The sequence below is a fragment of the Anomalospiza imberbis genome, chromosome 14, assembly GCF_031753505.1.
Source record: "Anomalospiza imberbis isolate Cuckoo-Finch-1a 21T00152 chromosome 14, ASM3175350v1, whole genome shotgun sequence".
Classification (NCBI taxonomy): Eukaryota; Metazoa; Chordata; class Aves; order Passeriformes; family Viduidae; genus Anomalospiza; species Anomalospiza imberbis.
The window spans coordinates 13,602,808-13,629,820 of NC_089694.1; the positions used below are offsets into that span (position 1 = coordinate 13,602,808).

The 27,013-nt window shown below is 38.9% G+C and overlaps 2 protein-coding genes and 1 long non-coding RNA gene across 5 annotated transcripts in view; all 3 read right to left on the minus strand.

Moving 5' to 3' along the window:
* Positions 1 to 327: 327 nt before the first annotated feature.
* LOC137482251 (uncharacterized) lies at positions 328 to 1,007 on the minus strand. Its single transcript, XR_011003961.1, has 2 exons — positions 885 to 1,007; positions 328 to 782 (listed from the first exon to the last, which is right to left on the minus strand). It is a non-coding gene; the product is annotated as an uncharacterized lncRNA (long non-coding RNA).
* Positions 1,008 to 2,987: 1,980 nt separating this feature from the next.
* Positions 2,988 to 13,941, minus strand: FMR1NB (FMR1 neighbor). Its single transcript, XM_068204994.1, has 6 exons — positions 13,839 to 13,941; positions 10,698 to 10,811; positions 9,133 to 9,267; positions 6,442 to 6,538; positions 3,786 to 3,933; positions 2,988 to 3,107 (listed from the first exon to the last, which is right to left on the minus strand). The coding sequence occupies exons 1-5, from the start codon at positions 13,939 to 13,941 to the stop codon at positions 3,816 to 3,818; spliced, it is 567 nt and encodes a 188-aa protein (XP_068061095.1). The 3' UTR covers positions 2,988 to 3,107; positions 3,786 to 3,815.
* A 4,360-nt stretch (positions 13,942 to 18,301) lies between these two features.
* FMR1 (fragile X messenger ribonucleoprotein 1) overlaps positions 18,302 to 27,013 on the minus strand; it is a 31,023-nt gene continuing 22,311 nt past the window's right edge. The window contains exons 12-15 of one of the 3 annotated variants that reach the window (XM_068204992.1): positions 24,540 to 24,735; positions 23,053 to 23,196; positions 22,004 to 22,086; positions 18,302 to 20,255 (exon numbers count right to left, since the gene is read on the minus strand). In XM_068204992.1, the coding sequence (XP_068061093.1) occupies positions 20,094 to 20,255; positions 22,004 to 22,086; positions 23,053 to 23,196; positions 24,540 to 24,735 (585 nt within the window). In that variant the 3' untranslated portion in view covers positions 18,302 to 20,093. Of the gene's footprint in view, positions 20,256 to 22,003; positions 22,087 to 23,052; positions 23,233 to 24,539; positions 24,736 to 27,013 lie in introns of all 3 variants that reach the window. The other 2 variants (XM_068204991.1, XM_068204993.1) reach the window with 2 other exon arrangements.

Below are 27,013 nucleotides of genomic sequence, written 5' to 3' on the forward strand. Positions count from 1 at the left end.
TTCTCATGACTTTGAAAGCTTTTTAAAGGTCAGAAAAGAAAAGTACCAGATATTGCCACCATCACCCACAATGTAATGCAGTCATTTCATACTGCTTTAAAGCTTTCAAAAAAACATGATGACTTTTCATCTCAGGGAGTGTGGCTAAAGGTGCGAGTCAGGTTTCAGAGGGACCAGAAAGTAAGCCAAATCCTTTGCCATTAGATGTGGTGCAGGCTCTGGGTGATGTGATGAAAGAGCTGTCCTGCTGTTGAAGCCCTGTCGTAGCTCCCACCTCTGGGGTAGCAGCATCCACTCCTGGGCACAGCTATCGAGCATCAGGCCAAGTTGTTTAGTCTTGTATTTATTTAATCTTTGTGAAGATAAAGAAGGATGTCCACTGAGAGTTCTTTTGTTTCACTCTCTATCAGTTCAATAGGAAAGAGAGCAGAGCTAAAGCCACAAGCAATGGTTTGTATATCTTGTAAGTCTTCTAAAGCCTTGTCATCATATGCTGTATTATGTTGTCTTTTTTACTGAGTGACCATTGCTCTATTGTACACCATCTGCCTTTTTGTGACTTGATGAACCACATTGTAAAAGGCAGAAATCAATAAAGTTCTCTGGAACCCAAAACCTTGGCAAGAAAAATATTTTCCTGCAGCACCATCTTGTGGTCCCTGATTTTAGTACTGAAGATGTCCCTCCCCTCTCCCTGGGCCGGGAAGGTTTTTCTGCAGACTTGTGAACCACACCCAGCTTTCAGCAGTTTATTTTCTAGCCACAGAGGTACTGTGAGGAGCCTGGCAAAAATGATTGTGCCCTCTTGTAGCTGACCTGGATCCTCATCGACTTCTTGGAAGGGATAGAAGGGACAAAGGAAAATTGAATTTGGCTTGATATACATGATACAATCAGCAGCCTAGGCACTGGGGAAAGGACATGTTTCAGTTAGATGTGAGGTAACCCCATGTTGAAATTTTTCTGTAATATGCTTATGTCCAGGAGCACAAAACCAAGCAAACAAACAAAAAAAATTATGCAAGGGATCTTGAATATTCAGTGTAAACAGGCAGCCAATCAGCTGATCAGAGCCTCCACCTTCTGTGACATTGTCAGTACAGTTTGCATCACACACAGGCCTGTGAATAAATATCTGTGCTTTGACCCTAAGGTGGCAATCTTGACTTTCAACAGTAATGAAATAGCTATTATGACATCTTAGGCACAGAGAGCAGTTATTTAAGTAATACTTATGGCTTGAAAGCTATTAATTCCATGCATTGTCCAGCTAATAGAGAAATTAAAATGTAAAATCAGAACTTTTTTCTTCTCCAACTGAAAAGCAAAGCTTCCAGCTTTTTAGAACTCCTCTACAGCAAAGCTGCTGTATGGAAAAGGACAGGCCCCATGTTTGTGCACTGTGCCCTGGACTGCTGTCCCACTAAGGGGAACACAACCCTGGCTATAACTTTTTCATCTCACCTCCTCCTCTAACAGAACATTTTGCTTATGCTCCTCTTGTTCTGGTGCTGCCAGATGCAGCTAGTGCAGATGCACTGATTGTTCACCCTTAGAAACAGTTGTTTTATCAGTGTGTCCCTTCGGCAGGATATCATGTGACATTGAAACCACTTGTGCTGCCAATGACATGGAGACTGGAGGAATTTACTGCCCTTCAAATCAAAATCATGAATAACCACGTGAAAGCCTAACTTCCTGTGGAGCATAACTCACTCTCCATAATCACCAGCCACGAGGATTTCTCTGGTTTGTCACGTGCACAGTTCAGCTGTGACGGTGCCTTGAAATTCATGCAGCAGGAAACAGTTTTTTTATTTGTCAAAATGTCTATATATGTACTTTACCTTCCATAAAAATAATATCAAAAAAGAGCAAATATGCATCAGATTTAGAAAGCAAACAGTGCCTGTCAGTTTCCATTGTTCTGTTGCTCCACATCAAAAGAGTGTAATACCTTTGCTTGCAAAATTTTAACCAAATCATCTGTAACACAATGCTTCTGGCAATGGTTGCAATGTCAGCTTTTAAACTCCTGCATATAGTTAAAGCTGATCATCAGCAAGCTCTCCAACAACTCCATGAGATCACCTATATGCATATTCCACCCACATTACACTTGGATTTTAAGTGATCCCTTTTTAGGACTTAGGAAACCAAGAAAAATATTATAAACAGGGAATTCTGAACATACAGAGTTTCAAAGAATCACTCATAATATTTACTCTCCAGCTTAGGACCAAAGCACCATTCCTGCCAGTTGTAGGTCGTGGAAATTCTGCTGCATGGACTTCACAGCCCCAAAGAAATATGACAAGTGATTGTGTTATTATGGGTAATACTGACTTCTACTGACATTCTTTTAGGCGCTCACTCTGCACTCAGCTGTCAAAAAGTGTTACACATTTGTTTCTTTTATTTTTGTTACGCTACAGAGAAATGGAAAGAAATTGCATTTTGGAATCACCTAGTTCAGGAGACAGGTCATCCTAAGAGCAAAAAGAGTTGTGTGGTGCAGCAATACCCAGCGGAGAGAACAACTCCAGAGACAAAGCTCTTGCAGTTTCCTTAAGTACTCTATATTTTTGCCAAGCATATCTTTAAAGCAATTGCCCAAGAACAGATTTCCCAAATCCTCTGAAGCCTGGTAAAGAATTAGCTGTTCTCCTCAGCAAGAGTAGCACTACTGGTTCCATTAAATATGGAACCAGAGCAAGCTTCCTCTCAATACCAATTGAATGAGTGACAACACTCCCTTAATCTAAGACTGACCCCTAAGCTGAGATGGACACATAACTGCTATCCTTATATGCCTCCACAGGGGTGCTACTGTATGAAAAGAACACTGACTTTACTATTCAGGGGTTGCCACAAGCACTTTGCCTTCCAGTGTTACCAGGGTTTTTTTGGTTTTTTTTTTTGTACAGGAGGTATGGAATGAGTGCAAGAAACTAGAATGAAAAAGCTTTTACTGCAAAATCAATAGGATTATCAAGGGTTAACAACTTTGTATTACTTCAATGCTAAAATAAAATGTGTGCTTTTCTAGGAGATAGCCAAACAATACTGGTGTCTTCTGCTTGATCTTCAGGATCAGGTGGATGTTCCTATGCACCAAAGGGAGGAAAAAAATCCCAAACATGAGTGTGACTTGATTTAGGGACACCTTTACATTTCTGCCAAATCAATACTCTCCCTGAAATATTTATTTATTGTCTAATGACCTCCCTAACACTTTATTATTTCATGTGACCTTTAGTAGGCTATAGCTTGGCATGGTCACATGAAGTAAATAGCATTTCACTCTCAGATTACATTTATTTCAGTAAATTGCTCTTCAGCATTGAGGAAGAATGGCAAGAATGCCAAGGTGCGGAGCTGTGGGAATGCCTCAGCTACAAACCACCCCTATCCATACAGAAAGACAGGCTCTTCAGTGCCTGTAAATGGATCTGCCTCTCCTGAAAGCAGCAAACCCATTGTGTTTCCACTTTCTCATGCTACAATTTGCACATGAGATAGGGAACTGAAGTGGCAGAGGGCTTTAGCCTCAGCCTGTCCATGGCTGTGCTGTCAGCTGGCAGCCCAGGAGAGCAACTGAATTCTTGCAAACTCATTACCTCTCCCACAACAGGAACTGAAGGTGATCCCTGACAATGCCTTTGGACAATACTACTGCACTGGCCGGCAGCAGGTATTTGGTAGTGGATATCTTTAGTTTTCTACACAGACTCAAAGGAACAACCCTAAACTTATAAAAAAAGCATACCCCAAAGTTAGTTTACCTTCTTTTTTTGTCCTTTTGGTTCTTTAAGTCAGTCCAGTAAGTGGCGATGAAGCTCTTCATCATGAGTCTTTTTACCACCAGCTCTTTTTTCCCGTGCAATTTTCTGTACTTCTTTGCTTATCTTTTGTAAAGGATTGATACATGGACTGCAACATATTAAAACAGCTGAAATGGGTTGATTTTTAAAGTAGGAATTTAGAGAAGGTCACCTAGACTTCAGCCATGAAATCCTAGCTCCAGTGAAAAAAACTCAAAAGGCTGTAGTTGACTCCAGGGGCCATCATAAGATTCATCACCAGAAGAAAGATTAAGGTGAGGAGAAGCATTTCAATGCTTTTCCCATTTCTTACATTTTCTTCATGAATTTCACCTTTTGATTCATACAGAATCACAGAATCATTCAGGATAGAAAATGCCTTTAAGATCATCAATCCCAACCATTAACCCAGCACTGCCCAGTCCACCCAAGGCACACACAGGCCTGGGACACCCCCTGCTTCCCAGCTCTTCCTGAGAGAGGAATTCCTGCACAGGGCTGCTTGTCTCATCCCCTGCAGGCCAGGATGGGGGACATTGCAACCATGACCAGAAATTTCCCCAGTAACAAATCTACAAAATTCTGTTGGCTTCTTACCACAGCTGTACTAGGGGTTGGGCAGGAATGAAGACTTTTCTATTCAATTTTTAAAATCTACACAGTATTATTCAAAAGTAGTGCTATTTAAGTGCACCTGCATTTTTCTAACCTCTAGTGTTTTAACCTACCTGTCCTTGCATGTGGTTCTTAAAGAACACTAACAAAACTGGGAGGAGTAAGATAGGCTAGCATAGTTATGGACATAGCAAAACCAACAGAACACCGCTCTAGACAGGAGATACTGTGCTGATAGCACACAAGGGGAATTGCCAATTGGCAGGGAACAGATGTGTAGGTTCTGCTTCCTGCATGAAAAACACCATCGAAAGGAGGCAAACACACAGTTTGTCCATGGGGATGTGGAAAGTAACAAACCCTCACTGACTTGGGAAATTAGATCAACTGGAATTGATCAGGTGTGGCAAGGAGAGGAGTACTCAGCTCCCTCTATCAATATTACAGGAATTTCATGTTCCTACATTTTCTTTGTCTGGCCATGGTATAGAAACCTTGCAATTTACTCTAGAGGAGGCACAGAGGAGTTAAACAATTATCCCAAATTTCATTAGCAAAAGTCCTTTTATTTTTTTCGATACTCTAGAGAACAGTTTTTACTTTTGTGCACACCAGTTGCAGCACAGATTTGGCATTGTGCATAGACCTCTCTCAACAATGACTGTATAATTTTGAAAACAAAAGAATTTCTATCCAGAGAGGTTTTTGGCTTATTAAAGGAATGTTTCTCAAAGCTCTATCAACTGTCTCTAAAACTGATAAAGTTACAGTGTGATAGGCTTGCACCCTTCCTCAAACTTAAATATATGATGTTGGAAATTTAAAAAAATTAGCATCTGGTTAGTTACTGCATTTATAAAACAAAGCAAAAAACCAACTCAGCAGAAGAGCAAAATTCCTAGTTTCACTGGCTAGGAAAAAACACAGAAATTATCATTTAAACATTAATGTGAATTCTCCCAAAACGAACACATATTAATTCATTTTCCAGAAAATTTATGATAATTTCATGTTGATTCTTTGCCTCCTGCTTTCAGAGTCACTGATGACTCAGTGCAGCTATCTGTATGCTGAGCATCAGCTGTTGAGCACAGTGTAAGATGTAATGTGGAGATTTTCACAGCAGGTTTTGTCAAAATGTGGAACTCCACAGCAAACAGCCATCTGCCAAGCAGCCTCATTAGTAAAGTCTATGTGTGTGTATATGTGCATGTATATGATCCCACACAGACTACTCCATCTTAGAAGAGCAAAAGTTTAACACTTGGAGGAAAAAATCTTCACTAAAAAGACAGTTCTGTCATATTAGCCAAGTTGTAGCACCAGTCATTCAATATGAACTACTACCTAAGCAGAATGAAGCATAGTTATGTTAATTCATTCCATCAGTTTAATGACCTTGATGTTGGAGTTTACATTTTCCCTGCATACTGAGAGCACATGCACATGCTGAAACACTTCACAGTATCAGACACTAAACTGCTTGCATAACTTGCAGGCCCTATACATTAAAAACCCCACTCTGCATGGTAGTAACAGTAGAGATAATTAATTCCCAACTCACAGCCCCTCTCTCTTACTCTACTCAGGCCTCATACTTTGTTCTTCCCTTCCTTGTCTTACTGCATAACTCCAGGTCTGTCCTGGAGGGACTCTGCTTTCTTGTTTTACGTACAACTTCCCAAGCAAGTGAAGTAAGATTAAGTCCAAGTCTTTTATATCCAGGTCTTAGAAAGAGTACTGGGGCATTAAATAACCTTTTTTTAATTTAAGCCAAATTGACTCTCTGTTTTATGTAGCTTCAAAATAGGACTCATATTTTATGTTTGAACATTAGTTTCTTGTCCTTTTTTTCCCCAATCTTGTCTCTCCTCACCTAGTTAAAATATATCAAATATATATCAAATATATATTAAAAAATATATACCTAGTTCTCCACATTTTCACTATTTAGACACAGTGCTTCATAAATTAGGCCTGGTCATGTGCTAACAATGCTTACCTTCTCTGCAAAAAGGCACAGCAGCAGATTGGTAGAAATCCCAAAATCAAAAATCCTCCTCCAGTAAGGAAAACCACTCGAATGGCCAGCTGCACATCTGTAGAGCCAGCAGAAGTTTGCATTAGTTCTGAACAATTCTGATACAGGCACTGTGGTATCAGAATCAACCTCTAAGACAGACATCTTTGCTGCCATGAAGTCACAGCCATGTTGCCACTTCGCTCAGACAGATATTTCATCAGCAAAGCTCTGACAGTACTCACACCTTAAGACACACTCACACTTAAAGATTTCAGTAAATGCCAAGGAAAGCTGCCATCTCTCAGATGGATCTAAAGTTGGACTCACTGATGACAAGGGTCTTTTCTAATCTAAATGATTATATGATTCAGCAGCACAATGGCAAAAAAGTAAGTGTTAGGAATGAGCTCAGATGAGAAAGAATTGGTCTCAAATTTCACTTCAGTTTGAAAAGCAGTATTTGTTTAGTTTCAGAGGCAACCAGAGTTTGGGTGAGCCCAGGGCATGGGGCACAGTTGAGTGGGGGGAATAAATAATAGCTTAAAAAACCAATGAAAGTCCCTTAGAAGCTGTTTCAAGAATGGAGACAAAATCTTTCAAATGAATTCTATTCATCTACTTCAGTTCATAACTTTTGTAGCATTTTCTTAAGGCCTCATTTAATTGCCAGTGAAATTCAAGACAAACCTCCCAACAAGAAGAACCATTCAGTATGCAGCCTGTGACCAGCTGACAAACATAACTGCCATGAGTCTAATATCTGCTAAGTACTTCTATTTTGTCAACAGATTGCTACAAGGCAAACAGTAAGTGTTTGCATTTTCTTTGGACATATGCTTTACATCCAGGAGCATTCAAAGAGCTCATTAATCTATGAACAAATAATTCTGTAAAATAATCAGCCCTTGATATTGATGTCTAAACAATAAAAGCTAACTGGAATGAGGAATCAAGCAGTCACAGCTGAATAAGCATATTTAATTTTAAAATTTGCTTCAGTATGTATCTTAAAAATGAGCAGAGGAGCTATAATTTTCACTGTACAGCTTTTCTTCTTGCTGTAGTGAATTGTTTTTTATACAAAATATAAAGGCCCAAGCTGGGACTGAATATTATTAAAACCTTTAATTTCTGTCATATGCCCCTAACTAACAAACAGATTCTGATGCCATCACACTGGATAAAACTTTCTTCAATCAAAAATTATCTAGCTGGTAGTAACTACAGCTGCCCCAGCACTGGAATGTGGAGCTGCTCAAGCACAAGAAAATATTCAAAGCCTTGTTTTGACCTCAGCCTGCTCCTGAAGAAGCACAAACAAGAGAAAGTGAATTCATGTCAGCTGTCAAGTAACCTTGGGGTTTCGTATCTGTGTTAAGTCAGCCCATCCTAAAAACTGGGATATCACCTCTGAAATCAATGGAGATATACTGAATTATACCAGAAAGAACTAAATCATTAAGTTCTAGATTATGGTTTCTTTTTACTAACTTATTATCCATGTTTGGCAAGATTGCTTGTATCTGAAAACTCTTCCTACATTCTTGGTTGTTTGTCCTTGGACAAATTAAAAATTTGACTGGACACAGCCCCTGGGAAAGCCATTGTAGCTAATGCTAGTAGAACAGGGAGGATTAACTATATGGTTGTGAGAGGTCCCTTCCATGCCAAATAATTCTGTCTATAATAACACACCTCTAAATTATTTTCTTTTTTCAGTTTATTGAAGCCACCTCCATGAAAAGCAACAACTGTTTCTAGAAAGCTATACAAACAGGAAAAAGTTATGATAAAAATTAAGATTTGATACAATCCTTTCAGTAGACCAAAGACAACCATGGAGTTATAAGCAAAGATAGGATCTATAAAACCAGTTTTTTGCATTCATATGAGAAAAAAAATCATGCCCAACAAGTTGATGCTCAAAGGAAAAGAAGGAGGTGAAACGTAATATTAAGGCTGAAATTGGATAACAGAGAACTACTGACATTTTGGTTGAAAGAGACTTCTGCAGATCACATAGATGAATCTTCCTCTCAAAGCAAGGCTACTACCAATGTGACATCAAGTGAGTTGTGTCTTGTTATATCCAAGTCTAGAAAACCTCCAAGGCTGGGGACTCCATCCCTTTTCTGATGAACTTTTCCCCCCCTAATGTCTGAGCTAAATTTCTTACACATCAGTTAGTGGCAATTCCCACTTGTTAAATCATCTGATTCTTCCAGGAAGAATTTGTGACCCATTTTAGTATCCTCCCTTCTAAACAGGCTTCAGTAGCTATTAAACAATCAATTAGCCTCCTCTTCACCATGTAAAATACAAATCCAGTTCCTTCACTTTTTTTTCACTGCACTTTCATGGAGTCACTACTTTGGATTAACCCCCACTTTCAACAAACAAAGCCTTTACTTCATTCTTTGTAATGACATATGTGACTATATTTATTTGTATGGCACTTGTTCTTTGCTTGTGCTGGGCTTGACAGTATCCAGAAAATTTTCTATCAATCAATCGTTTCCTTTATTCGTATAGATGAAGAAATCCATGCAAGCTTACAGTTAAAGAGAGGGGTGTCCTGGGAAGCCAAAGGTACAAACAGCAATGAGAACTGTATTGTGTGACCAGAAGCAGGGTTTGCTCTGAGGCAGCAGCCCAGAGCAACACACTCACCATCTCTCACTGGCATGTAGCACTGCTCCTCCTGGCCAATTTTGAAAGGACAGCAGTGAATTTTTGAGCATTCAGACATGTTCAGGCCTTCTACAGGACAAGGAGTTAAGAGTTGCTCATTGCTGAGGCGGCAAGCTTTAAAAAGGAAAAAAACCAACGTTGGGTAAGATGTCTGTTCTGGGAGCAATGTGAAACAGAAGGAAGTCATCACTTCGGTGTCTCTAGCATGTTTTGATTAATTAAATCTGCCAGAAAAAAATATCATTGACGTTCATGTATGTTCTTTCCCAAAACCTAACCAATTTCTATATTGAAATTAGCAGAAAAGCTAAATCATGTTACAGAAAATCTTCTGTAATTTACTTTGTTTCTGTAAGGATCTATTACAAAATTTTCTGACTGTTCTGTTTCTAATTAAAAACCAGCAGAAATTTAAGGCTTTTTTTTTTTTTAAGGACTATATTGCAACTACCCATCTCTGGCACTTATTATTTGTTTCTACAAGTAGGAAAAACCCCCCACAACATCCAATACAGTTAATGAACAGCACATTTAAGCAGTTTTTGAGATTTCCTATTTAATAGCAGATTTATTGATAATCATGAGATACTCTGTGAGAATGGTTTAAATGTGTAAGATAAATAGTAGATGTCTCTGCATATTTGATTCCTATAAAACATCATATCTCATCCCTTATGTTACACAGCAGCTGCAAAGCATCATTTGGTTCCAACATCGCCCCCAGGACTGGCTGTACTGTCAGTCTCACATTTATCAGAGACATTACTGGTAGCCAAATTCCGTTTATTAAAGGGGGGATCAGGATCTTCATCAGTCCTCTGTGCTTACTTAGGCCTACATGTGAGCAATAGTGGTGGAGGCACACTGATATTAATGCAGAAACATACCAAGGGAAAAGTAGCATTTCTCCTTCTCTTTCCTATTGGTCTATGGTCGGGTTATGGAATCAGGCTGGCTGGTTTTATATAGAACAAATCCTTTTTGTACTCATATTATTTTGCTTTTTGATATTAGCAAGCTAGCATTGTGATTTTCATCTCAATAATTTTATGAAATAATGTAGTTCTTGTAATTTTACTTCAGCAGGCCAAAGGTGAGTGCATCAGTCTAATCCAACAGGCCTGAAGCCTTCCTTAGCCAGTAGAAGTGGGAGAGACACCAGTGTGGGACAAAGTCCTTCTCTCATTTAGGCTGTGCTAAATTCTCTTTTGTCTATGTGTATGTGGGAAGACTGGAAAACTACAACAAAGCTAGGCATGGTGGATCCTATGCCAAACTTTCAGCATAATTTCAGCATTTCCAGCACAGTCACATCACTGGTGATGGAGGGTTTTGCAGGAGGGTAGCAATGCAAACAAATCTGTGATTGTCCCAAAGAGGCACTTAGCAATCCTGTTTGGAAGAGCTCTAGTGAGTTTTACAGTATTGGACTGAGGGTTTTAAACACGAAATGCTGACAGGTAGGGGAGGGAGGGTAGACTGGAAGTGAGGCAGAAATGGGAAGGAAGAGAGAAACAATGCTGCAGTGGTGAAGTGACACTTACTCATTGGTCTGAAGAAGCTTAAGAGAGATACAAATACACCTTCCATTGTCATGTTAGGTTTGCTGGGTGCCTCTGCACTCTGGTCTGAACCAGGCTGAAGCGGTGCTGCAAGAACTGAAAGTTCACAATGATTAGCTCATTACCATCAAAACTATCCGTAATTAATTAAAGCAATGACATTTTCATACTGATTATCACTCATTAGGAAGGCATTTACAGTCATCAGGAACTGTGTGACTGATGGCTAGCAGGGTTAAGCACAGATGTCTTTCTGTTGTATTCACTTATATTGCTTTAAATTGCTTCATGAACCACAATGAGTAAAGAACTAAAGCTGTAAAATTTAAATTAAAGAATGCATTCAGGTGGAAATTGTCAAGGATAAAAAGCCCTGCTGCTCACCTATGAGGTGCAGGTTACATGAAAATGCTTTGCTGCATGTATAGTTATATTTCTCCTATGCACACATGCAGAACTTCCAGCTTTTTAGATAAAGATCAGACCCCAGTTAAAACACAGAAACATGGTGAAAGGCACCTTTATCAGGCACAACCAAACATGCATCAATCCCAGCTTCTTATTTCAGACAGTGACCTGCTGCAGTTGTAGTAAAGAGCAAAACATCTCTAAATATAGAGGTACTGTTACACAAAAGCTACTGATTTCTTATTCTGGGACTTCCCAATCACCTTTCATTTTCACTATTCTAAAAAAAAAAAACGGGATCAGTAAATCCTGCTGCCTCCCTACATCTCTTTTTCATTACACCAAAAGTGCAAATCACAGTAGGACTCCACTGGCAATCAACCACTCCCCAATGAGGGGAAAAAAGAGACCCAGTATTCCCACTTGCTTGCCTTTTTCCTCTCCATGAGAGAAACTTACACCATCACCACTTTAACAGCTTTCAGTGATAGAGTTTGCTGAAAGCCATTTCATGGTGTTAGAGTCCTTGTGATAGAAGTTAGATCACAGCCTAACCAAAAACTAAGGTATTGAACAACTTCAGTCTTTTGGATTATTCATTGGGAGCATAAATTAGGAAATTAGGAAATTACTTGTCCTGGGGCACAGTTTGCCTCTTCTGTGCCATACAAAACTCCCTTGGGAACAAAAAAGAACAGAGTAGAGAGAATTGAAGGTACTATCAAAACAGATAATCTGAAATTATCGTGTAACAGAAATGTGACCACCAAAGCTCACACTGACAGTTCTGTCATGGGGTCCCTCTCTCTGCTAGTAAACAAGACAGAACAGAAAATTTTAAAGACTTTGTAATGACTTCATGGGAAGTTCATGAGATGAGGTTTCCAGCATTCAGTTTGGTAAGAATTATCTGAAAACTGTGGCTCTCTCATGTGAGGGTTGAAAGAGACACGAGCCATTTACATCAATTTAATGGCCTTTGCTGTACTTACACATTTATATCTATGTGAGCTCACACACACTCTGGAAGCCTTTTACAATGACACAGCAACTACCAGCCTCTCACCAAGAGCTGAAAAGGCTCTGAGGTTTGGTTTCTCAATGCATTAAGGATCAAATGCAAAGATATTCGGATGGATCCTTTAGACATGTCAGATGACCAAACTTAACTTCTGTTAGAGCAAGTAATCAGACAAAAACCTTTCTAACTACTTTGAGTCATCTGCTGTAATAAGCAAATACATCAATTCTCAACAGACTATAAGAACATCTTTAATAGTATGCTGGAAAAAAAGACTAAGAAGAATCTATAATTGGGGGAAAAAAAGAAAATAATTATGATCAACTGTGAAATAAAAGCAAGTTCCACTGACAGGGATGAAACCAGCAGCATGTCCCTTGTACAGATGCATAGAGGGAAATGGGAACTATAGTTGCAGAAAAAAAAAATTGTTCTATTTAAGTCTCAGAATGGATCAATCCAATTTGAAGCAATGGCTTGTAATATTTCTCACTATTTCCCAAGCATTCCTGAGACTGCTTGCTAGTAAAAGTACTTGCTGCTTCTTTGAGAATGCTTTTGTCCTTGCAATACTCACGTGAGTGGACGCTACCAAGCAGGAGCAGGACCATGAAGACCCACGCTCGACAGGTGCTGAAGGGCAGCATTACTGCAATGAAACCAAGAGCAGGAATAGGTGTAGGGCCCTGCATAGAACAAATTACTGATCTTAACTTCATATTTATGGGTTAGAGCAAACCTGACAGTTGATTGCTGCACAGAGCAGGACTGCCTTTTTTGCAAGAAAGAGGCCAAAACCCATTGAAAATATAAGTGTATATATTGGCAATAAATTATTTTGAAGAAATTACTCATTTAAAGGGAGTTTAAAGCAAGTAATATTGTTAACAGAGACTAGCAAAAAAATTATCTTTCTTAAGTGTCCCAGAGCTGGACACCTGGCACTTAAAAAGATAATTTTTAGCTAAAAATTTGAATCTGAGTTCAATGAACAGAATCAAGAAAGAAGAATGAATAATTTTTGAAAGCTTAAAACTGAATTCTAGTTTAGCTCATTGAATTCTTCACTCTTTTCACAACTGGAGCACATGAAGAGCTTTGGATAGCATTTTTAAAAGGTGGTTCAAAATGGTATTAGGGACAAAAATACTTTTAGAAATCCCCATGTGATTCATAGTAATTTAACAGCAGGTTTAAGCTGGGTTTTGTACCTGCAAGCAGCCCCTGATGACTGCTTTGACAGATGCTGTATTTCTCTTTGCCTGCCCCTCCTGTTTTATCCTAAAAAGGGCTTTTTTCAATTATTACCACTTAGTTCTAAAGACAGCTTAAACCTAGAGACAATTTGTTAGAAGTGGGGAGGGGAGAACCCCATTTTCTGAAGTGCTGCACAGGGAAAAGGCTGACTGCATTTCATGTGGATATTGCCCTTTGAAGGGCCAGTTCTTTCTGCACTCTTGCTCAGTGAGGAAAACTTCCCTGCCCTTGGAAGTGCCTGTGCTATAGAGGAATATACAAACATGTTCTATCCCATGGAGAAACTACTTTGGTAATGTGAAATTATTTCCTAAGAGGACAGGAATCATGTTTTCCAAGAGACTTATTAAAATTTAATACCCTTCATGACAAATTGGGAAAACAAGGGAGAAGGAAAACAAGATAAGGAGAAAATAATTTTTCTTGCCATTACTTACTTTTTTTGCTGTCTCCTCCAGCCCTGCTTGAGCAGGGCATGAACAGCTCCCCAGGGTGCAGGAACCAGAGACTGGGCCTGACAACCATGGAACCAAAGCACATCACAGTCACCACCCCCAGCTCGGGTGCATGGAACAGGATGGAGCAACAGAGGGCCAGAAAAAGCTCAGTGTGCTTTGGGAGAAATTTGCCCCTGCTGAGACTGGTGGAAAGCCTCTCAAGTCTTCCAATTCACCAAATTAAAAACAAGTTCATACTCTTACCAGTCACACTCCAGTGTACAATACAGAAACATCACCTAGTTGAGCAGCCCAGCTAAGAGATAAAACACAATCCTCTCAAATCAAGAACTTCAGTCAGAATGCTTAAACTAGAGCTTCTCACTAAACCCTGAAAGGTGAATTAATTAGGTATTGCTTCACCAAATATTTGCACACTTGAAGCACAAATCTGACACACATCTTTCTTAGACTTGGAAAGCCAATCATAGCCTGGGCTGCATCAAAGGGAACATGGCCAGCAGGTCAAGGGAGATGATTCTGCCCCTCTACTCCACTCTCTTGAGACCCCACCTGGTGTACTGCAACCAGCTCTGGAGATATGGCCAGATTTCAGCTGGGCTAGAGTTAAATTTTCTTCTTTATAGCTGGCACAGTGCTGTGTCTCGGATTTAGGATGAGACTAATGCTGATAACACACTGATATTTAGTTCTTGCTCTCAGTCAAGGACTTTTGAGCTCCCCTGCTCTGGCAGGGAGCAGGTGCACCAGAAACCAGGATGGAGCATGGCCAGGACAGCTGACCTGGGCTGGCCAATGGGATATTCCACACCATGGCACATCACACTCAGTATATAAATTGCAGGAGCTGGCAGAGAGATGCCAAACACTGCCCAGAGATGGGCTGGGCATTGGTCAGCATATTGAGCAATTGTATTGTGCAGCTCTTGCTCCTTTTCATCACAATGATTATAATTGTATTCTATTATCTTTCAATTATTAAACTATTCTTGTATCAACCCATGATTTTTACTCTTTTGTTTCCTTTGATTCCCATCCCCACTGGGAGGGTGGAGGGGGAAGAGAGCACCGAGTGAATGAGTGAGTGAGTGAGCAGCTACCTGGTGCTGCTGGCTGGAGTTAAACCACAAGTTCCCCCCACATGAAGGACATGGACCTTTTCAAGCTTGTCCAGAGGGTCATGAAGGTGACCAGAGGGCTGGAACAGCTCCGCTCTAAAGACAAGCTGAGACACCTGGGGTGCTTCAACCTGGAGAAGGCTCTGGGGACACATCAGGGCCCTCTCAGTACCTAAAGGGGCTACATGAGAAAGATGGAGAAGACTTTCTTAGCAGGGCCTATGCAATAGGACAAAGAGCAAGAGTTTTAAATAAAAAGAGGTTCAAATTAGACTAGATAAAAAGTTGAAGTTTTTTACAATGAGCGTGGAGAGGCCCTGGCACAGGTTGCCCAGAGAAGCTGTAGGTGCCCTGTGCCTGGAGGTATTCCAGGCCAGGCTGGATGGAGCTCTGGGCAACTTGGTCTATGGGACAGTGTTCCTGCCCAAGGCAGATGGAACTAGATGATCTTTAGGGTCTCTTCCAAACCACATCATTCTAGGATTCTACCACTTCCATTCCTTTTATTAAGGAAAGGCTCTGAATAGAATGAGAGCAGTGTTCTTAAAATATACAGAAACCTAAAGTAAATGCAGATGCCATCAAATCAGCAGTTCCCTTAACAGATGAGCTGCCTGAAGCAGTTGCAGTTTGCTACAAAAGCCATCTGAACTGATAAGTGAGTTAGAAAAAACTTGCATATTCACATGGGATTTTTTCCTCATTTCAGCTAATTGCAAAATGAGTTTAAAGGGTGGCTCTCTTTAACCTCATTTGTATGCAGCACTATCTTGCTAAAATAAGCAACAATACACAGCATCCTCAGTTTCACTGTTTCACTCTATACCCAGACTAGACTCAGCCATGCAGCAGCTCCAATAAGGAGATACTTGGAGATGTCTAATCCCCAAGCCCTCCTTTTCTGAAGCATATGATTTACATGAAAGCGAGATTTTCCACGCTGATTTACCTCATGGAACACACCAGACAGTGTGGTGCATTTCTGACATGTGACTTTTCAGACTGCTAAGAATCACAGAAAATTGCCCCCCCATTTTAAACAGAACACTTAATTGATTTTACTACATTTAGGAGTGTTGATTTCCCTTGCTGTAGCTGTAGTCTACACCTGAGGCTCAGCCTGAGTGCACCAGGCAAAAAAGCACATCCAAACCCCAAACCATGCCTTATGTTTGTTCTAGTATTTCGGCAACAATCAAGTTCTTAGCATTTACAGACTACATCCATGTGATCATTTTTTGCTTTAAATTAACTGCTTTTATTGGAAACCAGTTTCCTAAATGCAGTGCAAAACCATAAGTAAACATTTTCTCCTACTGTATTTTCAGTAGATACACAAAATTACCTATGATTGTTGCTCTTTCTTATAATCCAATTCCATACAGTATTCAAAGCACACAAAAAATACTGCTTTAAAGTCTACTGTAAAGTAATTTTTAAACCATGTAAAAAAAATTCATAATTATGGCAAAATGACTCATCTGGGTTTAACAGCAATTATTTCTATCAAACTGTTTGAGGTGAATGACCTTTGTAACTGTGAAAGCACAAGTGACAGATATGCGATGCATTTAAAAAAAATTGTTTGTAGAAAACCAGATTCATCCCCTGATGCAGGCAAAAGATTCTCAGTTCTCTATCAAAGAATCACACTGCCAGAGTAAAGAGCTGTTTCTGTAAATCACAGCATAAAAATATGATGTGAAACCCACACTGTGCTTAAGTCTAATGAACTGCTGGCAAGAAGAACCTTGTGATCAAAGTTGATTCTATTCAGAACACTAAGCTCAGGAGGCCTACCCTCACTTTTCCTAACATATATTAAGCTGCCTTAATACCTTAACAGCGAAAACATCCCTAGTCACCCCAATTTTCATGGTGTGAATGTCTGGAAACAACTTTGACTAGCATCTTTTAGGATGAAAATCTGTTGAGTTCAAATGAATGACAAACAAGCTTAGTACACACTACTGTGGAAACAACAAGCTCAGCCTTGTCACTTCTTAAAAAATTATTTTAAGTAGCCACCAGAACCAGCAACACATCTCCCCCACCCCTTAACAGAGGTATTCCACTGCAAGTCTTGCTGCTTCTGGAAATAGACAAAACTTAAAAATACACAGGATAAAAATATTTGACATCTTCTCTTGCAGATTAGCAGAGAACTTAGCAGAACTGCACAGCAGGACTCCTGCAATGACTGAGGAATACTCAGTGGAAGCTAAAGTTTTCCCTTTTAATATTCAATATTGAAGGGTTTTGCAGGGAAACATACTGCAGTTCAGGAAAATAAGCTGCCTTTCACTGTAAGTGCTCCTAGGAAGAAGCAGGGTCTACATTCAGTCCCATACTCAGAGCACTCAATGTCCTTGCTGGACATGGTACACAATATTTGATACTGGGGATAAAGAAGGGATGAAAAAGCTTATCAATAACTGATTCAAATAACTTTTGTATTTACAAAACTAAACCTAGTATCTTCTTGAACTCGTGAGTGCTCATAAAGAGATTTTTATCTGCTTAAAAAGCTGAATAAAGAGATTTTTTTTTCCTTGACAAAATTTTAATAACAACTCTGAAAATCTTAACTCCCCACCCATCATTAACAAAAATTCATTCAGTAAACAACAGAAACACAAACTTTCTATTTTTTTAAGCTTTTGTTAATTCATATGCTTTGAGCTTAACCTTACTGAATTTAGACTGTGGCATGATTCACAAATACCTCTCACTCTTTCAAAGAACTTTATTTTAAAAATAATTTTAATTCATTAGACCGTACTTTATAATAGTTACCAAGAGGACGGACCTGAACTCAAGCATCAGACATTTGTTGCACTTTCAAGTTTTGTAACAACATGACTTTTCAAAATAAAAGTGTACATTTAGATTCACAGGTTAATTTGTTGAAATTTAATAACATTTAAAATCACTGGAATATGAACTGAAAGGGATATATGTTAAGTACACAAATACTGAAAAAGTTCATAACCCCAAAACCCACATGGAAATGGAATGCAGCCAATTAGTCAGACTGTGGTTTAGGAATTTCACATTTACCTGGGTTAGCACCTTAGTGAACTCAACCACTGAATGTGAGAAATGAGTGCATGAAGTGTGACCACTCAACAGGTACTGTACCATTCCATGAGGAGACTGTGTCTTGAGCATTTTGTGCTGTATTTTTGAAATCTGGTAATATTTGATACTTTTCTAAAATGTGTAAATAACCAATGGCTACAGTTAAAGTCTAACAAAGAAATACTTTCTACTGTCAGTTAAATTTTTTATAGCAATCATTCATAAGGATTGCATCAACATCAGTTAGCAGAGGAAGATCAAACTTTATTGAAACTGCTTGCATACAAAATATATTGCACTATAACCAAACAAATGTCAACATAAAATCCAATCTGTTGTAGCTAATATGTACAGAGAATATTGCCCAAGAGCAGTTACATTACAAGGTCAGTCTACCTTGGTTAATTATCTACAGTATTTTAAACCAAACAGCTTACAGATGATGTGTGCAAGGTACCAATTTCTGTTTTCAAATACTATACATTCCCAAAATAAATAACTAGAAATCAACATTAATGTTTGGCAATACTTTTTAAGACATTTTTATATTTGTTAAATCATGTGCAGTTCGTTGCCAGTTTTAGTATGCTCACCTGTATGCAAGGAAAAAAAAGAATGAAGAAAGCAAAGAAACAAAACTCACAAAATACATCAGAGGCAAGGTCAAGTTTGTACAATTCTGTACATAAACAGTGGCTCTCCTTCTGGAGTAATCTGAACAAAAATGGACTAAAATGAAGGTCCTTATGCAGTTGTGCCCAGTAAGTTTAACGTGTGATCAGAATGAAAGAAAGCACAGCTTCTCCCACCACTTCCCACCCTTCCCTGGTGTACAGCTGTACTTTGGATCAAATTCTGTGACACCTTCATATTGGCTAGTAATTAGGACCCTGCAGCTCAAAACATGAAGAACTTTTACCTTCAATATTTTGGCTACTGTATCTGTAGTTGCCAGGACATGACATGTGGTGACTTTCTTCTTATCTCTCCTGAAATAGCCCCCAAATTAAAATAAGCAATTCAAAAATTTTGGGAGGATGAAAACCATCAATGATTTAGGCTGGTCATCTGGCCAAACAGCAGGCACCCATTACTAGCTTGTGAACATGTTACACTTGTTCCCTCAGTAACAATGAGTTTTTTAGTTTTCCACAATGGAAAGATTTTTTTTAGTTTTTTTTTTTTAAAAAAAAAGCTTCTGTACTGCCTACAAAGAAAAAAATTACACCCCTTTTTCAATAACACTATTTGCCAAATCTTCAGTGCAAAATAAATTTCCTATTCTTATAACTGTCTAACTGAATGTTTATGTAAGGAAAAAATTATGGAAAGCATGCACTTGTCTATAAAGTACTAACGTCTGACAAGGATTGCTACATATATTTTACATTTAGTGTTACCAACTCATCTTCCCTGATTTCTGCATCCAAATATAATATTCCTACCTGCCAAGATATAAAAAAGGCACAGATCATACAACTTTTTTTGCTAATGAAAATGACAATTGTTACATCACACAGATTTCAAGGTCCACCAAAATATTGAAAAAGGTGGACCAGAATGTGAACTGACACAGGACATAAAACGACATAGCATTTCATGAAGAACTGGTAAGTTAGATTGAAAACAGAAGCCAATTTGATTACTGCAAACACTATTTATTCTGAAAATTGAAATTGAGCAGTGAATTTGACCCGATGTGTTAAAATGGTACAACTGAACAGAAAGTTTACCAATGCACAGCTCAGTATTTTTAAAACAAACAAAAAAAGAATCTTTCATTGTTTGAACTGCAATATGTACTTGGAAGCAATTTTCAGAAGTTCAGGTATTTTTATGCAAATATTTGAATAACTTCTTATTCTGAAAACAACTGCATACTGTTGATGTTAAAAAAGGCTAACAGAGAACATATGTTCATTTCATGCCCTGCGCCATCTTGCCTACTATTTTGTCTTTGGCCTAACAAGTTTCTCTAACATGGAATAGGAATTACTGAAACAGTATAGGAAGTATGACTTCAGAGTTATGCAGTTTAGGGGACTCCGTTCACCAGCGGCTGTTGAGCGTCTGCGCTGTCCGTCTTCTCCTTCTTCGGGTTCCGCTCCTTGCCCGTGCGCAGCCGGCTGCCTTCGCTCGAGGTATTCTGTAATGTTTTAGTGTGGACAGTCCTTTCATTATTGCAGTCAATTCTGATCTGGAACAACTCAGAGTTACATAAAGCATTTTCCTCCCTTCCTCCACCCCTGGGTGTTCTCTACCTTGGCAGGCTGGGAGCAGCAAATAGTACCAGCCCCTCATGGCTTTGTTAAATGTGTCCAGCTGCAAGTGAGGGCGTAAATCCTTTTCTGTTCAGAAATGCCACATACCTGTGAGCCAAACAATCCTCTGCCATCTACCTAGCCTTCGCATCTAAGAGAAAAATTTCTGGTTTGTTTTGCACAAAAGAGTTGAATTAATATCAGATGGATCTCTGAAACATTATTTCAACTTCTACTAATTCAACTTCCTACTCTTTGTATGCAAAAAGCCCCCAAAAGACATAGGGTCATCTCATGGCAGCTTTTCTGAATCTCAAAAAAATCTACTCAGACGTTTTTTGAATCTGAAAAAAAAAGATCCATTTAAAACACCCAAGAAACTTCTGCAGACTTTTTAAGTGGTCATAGAAAATTTCAAGAGAACATGCTGAAAGCAAAGTTTTATGCTTGCAAAGGGGGCAAATGCTTATTCCTTGATACGTAACATGATTTTTGCAACTTGCTCAGCTAGATTTGAACAACATGTAAGTACTTATTTTCTTGTAACGTGTCACTGCATCCAAATCTTGGAGGAACAGGAAAAATCACCCATCATTTAAGTGCCTTATGTTTTTTTTTTTAGCACCACGTTTCCTCACTGCCTACTTCAAACTTTGTAAGGTAATTACTAATTAATTATAAATTAATTATTTATAATAATTATTTCTTTTTTTGTTTTGCCAACTTATTTATTTGCATTTCAGATGTGTATTTGGCCTATTAAATTACTACACCTTTAAGTCCAGCTCTTCCATTTAAAAAACTAAGCAATGGTCACTCATTCCGTTTTATCCCTTTCTTAACCAAGCTTTCTAAAAAACAAGCTAGGAGTCATCTCTATGTCCCACTGGAACCCTGACTCCTGGTACCACCACGCAGAGGCAGCAGCCTGCAGCTGCTCTGTGTTTCTTCCTCCCACCTTAACTCATCCAATGCAATAAGACATGGTAGAAGGTTTGCAAGCTACCATTTACAGCAAGGACAGTTTCCATGTGGGGAAACTTAACATATATCAGCTTGATAACTTCATGAAACAAAACATTTGAAAAAAAAGTAGAAGTATCTTCATAAAAAGCTTAAAAATATTTAAGGTTACAAGATATTTCAAATCTGTTACTTGAAAATTTTCTTGATCTGGATTTTTAACTTACTTTCTAGACTGAATAGTCTTCAATTGCAAATGTTTCATTTAGTAGTGAAGGTAGTTTCTGAAGTTTAATCTTTCTTACTCAGAGGATTCTGGCTACAACACACTCTCTTTATATAGTATTAAGGATTTTTTTCCCTCAGGTACATAGAAAATAGAAAACAACACACAACACAGCAAGAAATAAAAGCTAAAACCAAAGCACTAGTAAGAAGAGACTGAAATCAAGCTGGTTAGTAAATCCTTGGGACTTGTCATCAGTTTTTCACCAGACAGAGCTAAACAGCACTATAAAATTGCATCTTTACACAGCTTGATCTATTTAAAGTCCTGAGCATCTGTGTCATTTTGTAACACAACTTTTGTAGATGTGATTAGGGAGTCAAAGAATATGGAATCACAAGGCTACTGTATTACTCACAACCGTGAAGACTCTACTGTTACTATATGACACAAGGCAATTTTAACAGTACAGACTTCCCATATGAGAAGAGTTACCTCAAGAGACCCGTCTGCTGTCCTCCCTTTTGCCTCTCTTGAGTTACGCTGACGGTTATCTGTTCGTGACTGTTCATCATTGCCTAGAAGAAAAAATAATCCACTAAGCTGTTCAACAAAGACATGATCTTCTGCCACTTAAATTTTACACATGCACAGTAGGCAATTCAAGATTTTCTGTCTCCTGAACAAATCATATTACTAACATATAACAACAGATCTTAAACTATGGGCCAGGGATCACTAAAGAAAATGTTCTCAGGTGATAATGCAGACAAAACCTCAGTGTTTAAAACCACCACAGTTTAAAAAAGACTGACAACTGACTGAAAAAAAACCCACTTCTCAAAATGATTGCCACAGAGGAGAGGTACACCATAGCAGTGTTTAATACCTTCCCATTTTTCAATGGCTTATAAGCTTCCCAAATTATACATTACCTTCTTACAAAAAAGTCTTATTAAGCAGCACTCATACTTTGAAAAAAAAAACATTTCAAGAAATAAGCAGAGCTACAGAATAAACTATTTTAACAAATAAATATAATGGAACATCATATGTTCTTGTATATATATTTAACTTTTTCAAGTTTTCCCATCTTACTTTTGCCTGGTCCTTTCCACTGAACACAAATCACAGTGTTAATCTGTTCCATGAAAATCAAATACAAGAAGATGTGAATATGGACAGCTGAATGAATAACACAGATTTAAAAAGAATTTTCTCTATCTACTGACCAACTAGAATTTGATTCCTTGATGTCCATGTGTGACTACACAGGCCACAAACTTGATCCAAGAGGCATTTTAGTAAAACAAATGATAGTGAAAACTCCCCCAAAAATAAAGCAGGTCAAAAAGAATTATACTCCTCTGCTCAATGTTCAACACACCTGAAACAAACACTCCATTTACAAGACTGACAACGAGAAGTCAGGAGAGGCCACCAGGTGGGGAATTGGAGCAGATGAGAAAAGGAGCAGCTGGCAGAGTGAGTTTGCTTTGGGATTCCCACAGTGACAGCTGTTTCCAAAAGGAGCCTCCGTTTACCTTTGAATCCTCCACGCCCTCTCCCGCCTTGGCCTCTGGCGCCGCCGCCGCGCCTCCGCCCGTCCCCCCTGCGCAGGTAATTGTCCCGCTCCTCCTCTGCCGGGGCCGCCGACCAATCGCTCAGCTCGTCTCTGTGATCAGACTCTGTTTCAGAAGCATTTGATGCTTCAGAATTAGTTCCTATCAAGAGGATGAAAAAAATCCAAACACGCCAGTGTAGCTTAGCATGAAATTACTATAGTAGAATGCAAAATGTATATATCTAAATTTTTTCTTTTTTTGTTAATAGACACTTTTGGGATTTTTTTGCCTCCCAATCTCTGTAACATACATAATACAGAAAGGTACATAATATATATTACTTCTTCAAAACTCAAGACAGACTAATAAAAATTAGTTGTGTGTTTAAGGCTACATAATTAAGTGTGCCACATGCTTAAAATTGGTGTTATCAGTATATCAACAGATTACTGAACATACTACAAAATGTAATAAAAGTCTCATAAAACGTAAGTGTAATAGACTAGACTCCTTCATATTTCTACAACTGAAAGTTGTGAATATAACCTGTCCTGTCTCCTCTCACCACTGCAACTCATCTATGAAAAGAAAAAAATTTCATCATGAAACAGCCTGTAACAGACTACAAAAGCAGAGAACAAAGTCAAAATGCTAGAAATGTATCAAATCAAATAAATGGCCATTGCAATTTTTCCAGTTAGCAGATCACCTTTATTGACAAAAGCTGGTTCTTTCCCCATTTTTCCCCCCATAACCCATATTATTAGCAAGGTGAGTTCACATCTTCCAAAAACAGTAAACATCACAAAAACATTAATTTTGTATTATGCAGAATGTAAGCTAAGATTTTCTTACAAAGCCCACACTACAGGCCTTTCAGTCAGGACAAACACAAGCTGACCTACATTATGGATAATGAAGTAATAGATTGCTCTGAAGAATCAGAGTCTGGAAAACTATTCATTAATGAATTATCCAAGGTTTCAAAGAGTAACACACTATTTTGGTGACTATGGTCTTCTAGTAAAAACATAAAAGTTCAATTTAATATGAAGAAAATAGCTTTCCTGTAAATTGAGCTACACAGTATTTTCACCTATAAATATTTATATTAGGATAGACTCACACAGGCTTAAATGAAAACTGAGACTTCATTGTCAGGAATTGTTCAAAATATAGATAAAATAATAATCCTTGCCCTAAGGAGTTAGGGAATAGCTAAATATGCTCCATAATGTAGAAGACAAGCATGCTGGAAGGAGCAGGAACTGCATGGAAATCAGTGTAGATTACAGAAAGCACTACACTTCGAAGTACTTTCTTACAGCATAAAGCTCTATATAATCTTCTAATATTAACACTAAATATTAACTGCATTTTAAACAGCTCTAAGTCAAGTCTTTTCCAAGAAGTCACAAGGCCAGTAGGCCTCCCTGAGAAGTGCAAGTGTCCCTGGAGGTAGCTACCTGAAGCGTAGCCCGGCCCACGCCGGCTGTGCCCGCGGTTTCTGTAGGGGCGGCTGCCGCGGCCGAGGCCCGGCCCGTCGTCGGTCATGTACCCTTTGTCCTTATCCGTGCGGTTTGGGGGGGGCCTGGAAGTAGCTCCAATCTGTCGCAGTTGCTCATCAATTTGCAATCTTTCCAAACGCAGCTGGTCCACTTCCTGTGCAAACACAAGCCCAGCAAGTCATATACCACCACTATTAAACCATCTGCATGTGTACACATGTAGCTCTCAGAAAGAAAAAACACTGAAATATTACAACTGATCATCTGTTTAATACTCAAACAGCAACTCAGCTTTGCGAATAACTTGTCTAACAGAAAGACTTTCAAATGTTCAAATCCGTGTGCTACCAACACAATTCTTCCTGTGGCACAGCTGACAAGTTTAGGTTTGTATCAAGAAAAAGCACTCAGATCAGAACACAAGTTCTTTACTCTGCTGCACATAACAAGCATAAAAGTTATTAAACAATTCTGATGTAACAGTATTGTTCCATAAAAAGGCACTCTGCTGTTAAACCCCATACAATGACAATGAACAGTATGAGGAATGGGAGGAAGCATAAAAGCATAGAGAGTAAAGTGCTGTGACTCAGGCACAGAGGCATCAGCACAGAGCACCTTCACCATATGCAATTAGGTAAAAGAGATATGACAACACATATTCATGAAGTACCTTTGCCAGTTTCAGATATTATCTAGCTCACATCAGAGTGGCAATCCCGTTTTCTATTTCTTTATTTAGGGAGAAACCTATCAACAGAAGTTTCATTCTGACACTGCATCCTCTACAGGTCGCCTAGCCCAGGTAGGACTTTGCTAAGCAAAACCCAAAAAAACCACCCAAACAACTGAGGATGACATTCAGTACCTCATTCTTCCTGTCTGTGAGCAAGTTCCCTCCTCCTCCATCCAACAGCAGGCCTGTATTTTCTTTGGTATCCCTTCTGCTGCCAGTATACCTGCAGAAACTCCTCCTCTTCCCCTTCACATCCCTTGCCATATTCAACTACTGATGGACTTCAGCTTTCCAAACTCATCCCTGCCCACACAAATCATGTTTTTATACTCCATCTGATTCACCTATCCTTACTTTACTCCTTGTATTCTTGTTTTTTCTGTATTAATTTAGCCACAGGTTCTTTGTTGATCCCTGCAGACCTGTTACTTTTGTGTGAACACCTGCATATCAAGATGGACTATTCTTGAGCTTGGACAAGGTGATGCTTTAAGAGCCAGCTCTTCCAAACCTGTTTTCCTTCCAGGAATGCATCCTTTGGAACTCTTCCAAGCAGATCCCTGAACTGGCCAAAGTCCACCTTCCTGCAGTCTGGGGCTGTGAATCCTGGTATAAGTCTTTCCTCTCAAGATCCTGAAAATTCACTACAGTCATTCCAGCCAAGTCTGCTTTCTTCTTTTTACAGAGAAAGAAATTCATGACTCTGAGCTGATACAGTACATTTGATATTGATGCACTATTATGTATCTTTTACAAAAAGTTTCCTTAATAATCTTTGCCTGGAGGCATAAAAACAGGAAAATCTTAGAGGAACAGGTCTGTCCCCCTTCTTGTCAGTGAATTGGAGGACATTATTCTGAATCATAAGGCAACAAGGCCTACTAAGATAACAACATTTTCTGTGTTTATGTTTAATGGGATGAGAAGGCCAAGATAAAAACTTAGAGATAAGAATCTATCCAGTAGTTATTACAGACTGATGAACACTTTTTTGTGGCCTTTGGTTCAGGAAGCTTTAAGAGCACTAAGACAAAGTGACCATAGTTGATGATGAACTGATCAATCTAAAATAAAATTGCTGGGCTACTAAACACTTTCCACTACCATGTCAGTGCCCATTAATGTACTGACTCACATGCAAGTATGCATTTTAGGCAGCCAAAGAAGTTTAAACCAGAAATATCTTTTCAAATCCTAGTGAGCATGCAAGAAATGAACTGGATTCTTAGTATTAGTTTTCACCTGGTTCTTCTCTGCCTCTGCTTTGTGACAGCTGCAGAGCAGCTGTACATCTGCTCCAGATCACTGACAAAAACAGGGTTAAAAGGTAAAGCAACTGGGTTGGTAAGAAAACAAAAGTTGTTTCTTCTCCAGACTTCTCTGACTACCTGTACTTTTCTGAAAAGTATAACAATGTACAGAAATTTTAGCATTCTAAAAGACTCACTGATAGCTACTGCACTGACTGGACATGTATCAAATCATGAATGGTCTGAAGACTTCAAAAGAGACTCAAGACTTAATTTAATTAAATGAACTCAAAGCTGACCCCTACTGTTAGATCCGGCCCTGCCATAGAACACTGGGCACCTGGCCACAACCACCACAGGCAAAAACCCTAACCTTAATTATAAGCAATAATGTGGGATATTTTTTGCTCCCTATACAACAGACCACTCATCACAGACTACTGGGG